The sequence below is a fragment of the Tupaia chinensis genome, unplaced genomic scaffold (assembly GCF_000334495.1).
Source record: "Tupaia chinensis unplaced genomic scaffold, TupChi_1.0 Scaffold149964_2, whole genome shotgun sequence".
Classification (NCBI taxonomy): Eukaryota; Metazoa; Chordata; class Mammalia; order Scandentia; family Tupaiidae; genus Tupaia; species Tupaia belangeri.
The window spans coordinates 2187847-2193185 of NW_006209806.1; the positions used below are offsets into that span (position 1 = coordinate 2187847).

At 64.7% G+C, this 5339-nt stretch overlaps 1 protein-coding gene across 1 annotated transcript in view; it reads right to left on the minus strand.

The window, feature by feature from the left end:
- DPP9 (dipeptidyl peptidase 9) overlaps positions 1-5339 on the minus strand; it is a 63986-nt gene that overhangs the window by 44727 nt on the left and 13920 nt on the right. Inside the window, 3 exon segments of the mRNA XM_027769611.1 lie at positions 1-47; positions 2192-2304; positions 5180-5252. The exon segment at positions 1-47 is cut by the window's left edge and continues 66 nt beyond it. Coding sequence (XP_027625412.1) covers positions 1-47; positions 2192-2304; positions 5180-5252 — 233 coding nt within the window.

The window sequence follows — 5339 nt, forward strand, 5'->3', positions numbered from 1 at the left end:
CGCAGCAGCTCCTCCTCCCGGGAGTAGACGCCGTGGTGCGGCGTGGCCTGGACGGGGCGGGGCGGGGCGTCACCGGGACCCTGCTCACTCGGGCACAGCCTGCGGGCCACGCCAGAGCCCGGGGCCGAGCAGAGCAGGGGCCAGGGGGGCTGAGGCCTGACCCACGCGCTGTCAGGGGAGGTTCAGGGGCCTCCTTTCTCCGTTATCGAACCCCCTGGGGGTGCACCCTCCCGGAGACTGTCCGACGGCTGCAATGGACGGTGCTGCTACCAAAGCACGGACGCTGTGGTCCCCGATGGAGGGCGTGCCAGACCTAAGCCGGCCAGGACAGACGCCCCGCCCGATCTCGGCTGAGGCCGAGTGGAACGCACCCCTCTTCTTGAGCTGCTTCCCCACGGGCTCTCTCCAAGGCGGACAGGGCCCCCGCCGTGGTCACAGCCCCTTCCTGCCAGGAGCACAGGGTCGAGCCCTCCCAGGTGGGCCCAGGGGAGCAGTGGCTGAGCACCATACAGGCCGGCGGTGCGGTGAGTGAGCTGGACTCCCGTGGGGCTGACTATGCGGGTGGAGTCCGGGACCTCCTCTGTCTCTCCACTCTGTGGAGATTTTGGCCCGCACATATATGCCGGCATGTTTTTCAAACCACTGGGGTGGAGACCTGAACCGTGTTAGCCGTGTGGGACTGGAGTGCTTATGCCCAGCACAGCCGTTGTGCCATGGGGCTGGCCCCAAGAAACGTTTTGTTTTTAAGAGAGATGTTTTTTCTATAGAGCACGTGGGCTGGAGAGACAGAAAGCGAGAAATCACCCCCCGGAGAAATGGCCACACCACAATCCCTTCTCCTCCATTCTCCTCTCGGGATCTTGGGCACGCACGCACACGCACCCGGCATGAGTTTAAGCCACCGGGTCTGGGACTCGAACCACAGCTGACGACATGGGAGTGCAGTGATGTGACCATTACACCATCTGTCGCTCCCAGAACCAGGACCCACGGCTGGGATGGTGTAACGGTCACACTACTGGACTCCCACAGAGGCGAGCGTGGCTCAAGTCCCAGACCAAACTCACGCTGGGCGTGCCCGAAATACCAAGAGGAGAGTGGAGAGGGGGTTGCAGCGTGGCCGTCCCCCCTGGGGGTGATTTCTCACTTTCCCTCTCACTGTCTCTGTCGCTCTGTCTCTCTCTCGTAAGCACACACACCCTCTAGCAACATTTTTTAAAAGTTCAAAAAAAAAGCAGAACCAGGGCCAGGAGGTGTCATGGTGGCTAAGGCTCCCACATGGCCAACCATGGTTCAAGTCCCAGACCTGGCAGCTAGTTTTCGCATTTTCCCTGTCTCTGTCTCTCTCTGGTGAGCACATGTGCCTTATAGCACATTAAAAATCATAATAAATAGAGACCAGCAGTTGGCATAATGACTCTGTTGCTGGACTCCCATGTAGTCGACCGTGGTTCAAGTCCCGGACCCAGTGGCTTAAACTCAAGCCAGGCTCATGTGCATGCGTACCCAAGACTCCGAGAGAATGGAGGAGAAGGGATTGCAGCCTGGCTATCCCCCTGAGGGGTGATTTCTCACTTTCTGTCTTTCTGGGGAGTGCAGATCCTCTACAGCAAAAAACCCTCACTCTCTCTCTCTCTCACACACGCACACACACACACACACAAACACACACACAGAAGACCACTCGTAGCCTGTGAGGGAGCCCGTAGACCCCAGCTCGCGGGCCCTGGGGCCTGAGAGGACCCTCAGCGTGGCAGCCCTGGCGCTGGCAGCACCAGCCGAGTGTGTCCTGCTGGCCGCCAGGAAGGTCACAGCGGGCCGGATGGTGGCACAGAGGCCACGTGATGCCCTGCCGGGCGCGCCGCACGGGAAGGGGCCGGGTTCACGCCAACCCTCTCCGAGTACCCGTCTGTGCCCCGGACCTCAGGCTGGCTGAGGCTAGGGGACACCTGCTGGGACCCCAACCATGTCTCACTCACAGAGGAGCCGAACTTAAAGCGCTCACACGACAGGAAAGGCGCTCCTGCCCTCCCGGCCGCCCGCGCAGACGCTGCGGCAGTGACACTGTCATCACACCAGTCTGCAGAGGGCCTCAGCCAGGGAGTTCCGATCCCCGTACCTGACCCTGGGCTGGGACGATTTGGACGATTAGGAGCAGGGAGGGCCTACACGGGCCCGCCGGGCAGCGCACCTGGAAGTGGTCGAGCATCTGCTTCCAGGACAGCAGCAGCAGGGCCTCCTTCCGCACCTTCCTGGGGATCTCCGAGTAGAGGAGGGAGTTCTCGCGGCTGCCAGACGGCATCCCTACGGGCAGAGCGGAGCAGAGCGGCGCTAGACCGGGCCCAGCCCTGTCCCTGCGCAGGCGGCCGACGTGCACCCGAGAGCCATGGACCCCGGGGTGAAGGAGCAGAGGCGGGAGGCCACCCAGCTCTGGGACGGCTGTGTGACGTGGCTGTCGTTACTGAAGGAGGGACATGCGGCAGGGACAGAGTGGTGTCGGGGCGGGCAAGGCAAGGCTCCAGAAGGCTTGAGCCAGAGGCCAAGAACCACGCCAGCCCAGGACTGCAGCCGGCACACCCCGCAGAGGGTGTGGACGCCTATGTCACCACCGTGACTCCGGGCGACCATTCCACGGGCAGCCCGGGCCCTGTGGGTGCTGAGTGGCACCACACGGTCCATGCCGGGAGCACCCCACGCAGGACAACCACAGGTGCGCCCAGACGTGACCATGTGCCCCGGGGCAGAATCTTCTGACTAGGGACTGCTGAGAACAGTGAGTCACTGCCGAGGAGGGCTACAGGACGAGAGGCATACAGACGCGAGCGGCGCTCGGGGACAGCCACGCGTCATTGGTTTTTCCTGTGCCCCCAGGCGAGGTCAGGGCTCTGAGCTGTCCAGTGGCCCGAGCATGTGATGTGGCTGACGACTGACAGAAACACGAGCCCCTCTCTCCTCTCTCCAGCCTGCGTTTCCGCAGGAGGAAGGCCTGGCTGGGATCTGCCCTCTTCCCAGAACCCCCTGTGCCTCTTCTAAGCAGCTCCGAGCTCTGCACCCGGGTCCAGAGCCTGACTTCCGGGATCTATGCCGTTTACATTTATTGTGGTAGGCGGCCTCTCCCACGGCAAGCCATGCAGGTGCTGCCCGTGTGATGGTATGCTGCCAAGTGCTTCTAGGAAGAAGGGACATTTAAAGAAAACTGTCATGCTGAGCGGCTCCCTGACAAAGGGGGTGTGTGAGAGACCAGGCAACCTGGGCAGGGGGAGGAGTGTGGGAGAGGGGCAGCAGGGGCCAGGGTGCTGGAACCCCGGTCAGTCTCTAAGGACCCCTCAGCTGCTGGGGTCTGCTGCTGGCGATTCCTGCCTAGCCAAGCTGCCCATGGGGGCCTCAGGGCTTCCCAGGGTCACGAGACAAGTGGGGACAGGAATCAACAAGGCAACCGATTCCACTGCCGCGAACCATCCAGAGCAGGCCAATCCGGTGACGGGAGGCCCATCAGAGTGCCAGCGGCAGCGGCAGGGGGGGGCGCGATGCCGATGGAATGACTGTTGGTGGGGCGTGGCTTCTGGGGGAGGATAGGAATGTTCTGGAACTAGATAGTGACGGTTACACAACACTGGGGCTCCGCAAGTCAGACCTACGGAGCGAGCACCTTTACGCTGCCTGACCACGAGCTGCGGGCTGGTCTCTTGGTTACGAGACAGACGAGCCCCTGTGGCCGCTCGCCACTCAGCTCTGGGACAGCCCTGTCTTCAGGGACACTCGGGAGCAGAAGACGTCCAAACAGGAAGTGAGGCACGGCCTTGCCAAGGACACCGGCCCCGCTCCCCCGATTAATAAGTCATCAACAGCCCGGTCGGCACAGCCCTGGGCCTGCTGCCATTGGCACCAGTGACAAGGACGCTGGCTTTCGAGGCCAGGGGTGGAGACAGCCAAGGGCAGCTGCCGATCCTGGCCAACGTGGCACCGCCCCCATCTCTTCCCAGCTCTCCCACTCTGGTGGTCGCTTGGCGGGTGACCTGGCTGGGCAAACGCCGTGGCCTCGGTGGCCAGCCTGACAGAGGCCCGTGACCCAGGCTCGGCGAGGACTCGCCCGTCCTGACCTGGGACACCCGGAGACAGGCCTCGGTTTCCCTCCTCGGGGACTCCCAGAGCTGCCAGGGCCCAGTGGCCCCATCCGGCCTGAGGACGCCACTGCAGCACGGAGAGGCAAGGAGCACAGGCGGGGAAGGGGCCCGAGAGGTCCTGCTGCTGCCTGGGCCCGAGCTCCCTCCACGCCCTGGGCCCTGGGTAACTTGCCCTCACCAGAACGGGGCTCCGACCCACGGAGCCAAAGAGCCCTCGGGACCCTGTGCTGGGTGCCCCGGGGCAGATCTGGGGCCCGCTGAGGACACGGGGATCCTGGGGCAGGGAAAGGGCAGGCCATGGGCTTGGAGCGCCCTAGGAGTGTGCCAAGGGCCGGGATCAGCCGGGCGAGCGGCGAGACGCACAGTGAGGGCACACAGGCTTGGACCTCGGGGGACCAGGCCAGTTCTCAACTGGGGGCAGATTTGCCCCTGGGGACTGGGGGTGCCCCTGACATGGAGCGGGGGAGCAGGGATGCTGCTCAGCACCTGTGGGGCCCGGGACGCCCAGCCCCAGCACAACGCGGCTCAGAGTGACAGCGCTGAGGCCGCAGCCACGGGCAACGCCACGTTCAGAGGATGGGCTGCACCCCAGGCCCCTCGGGCTCACAGGACCGGCAGGAAAACCAGGGCAGCAGCCCCACCCGCAGCCTCGTCCTCGCCCACGGCCGGAGGTTCTCCTGTCCCGCAGGGAGACGCCCCAGGACGGTAGTGGCACAGGAGAGGGCGGCCTGCCAGGCCCACGCCCACGCCCGAGGCCGGGACCAGTGCAGGTGTCTGCCCAGGTGTCTGGGGCAATGAGGACAGCCCCGCGGCAGAGCCCAGGTGCTGGCCCACAGACGCCGGAGGTGGCACACCCAGGGGCTCCTGGAGCCTAGAGCCCTCCTCAGTCCATGGTGCCACGGGGGCTGCTCACACCGCCCACACCCTCCCAGCCCCGACGGGCGTCTGAGAAGTGACTCGGGTGGCCCTGACCGTACTGAAAATGGCCCCAGGGGCCCGGCAATGCAGGCTCACCGCACGCCGGCGCTCTGGGCCCAGGGTGGGGCGGGGCGCACCTAGGTAGTAGAGGCGGTGGGAGTGGGGGCCGGCCTCGTCGGTCTTCTGCACGAACTGGAAGTCATGGGGCGCCTTGTTGGCCACGAGCCCTGAGCACTTGCGGCTGCCGTGGATGATGGCGCGCAGGCCGGCCCACGAGCGCTTCTGCACCCTGGAATG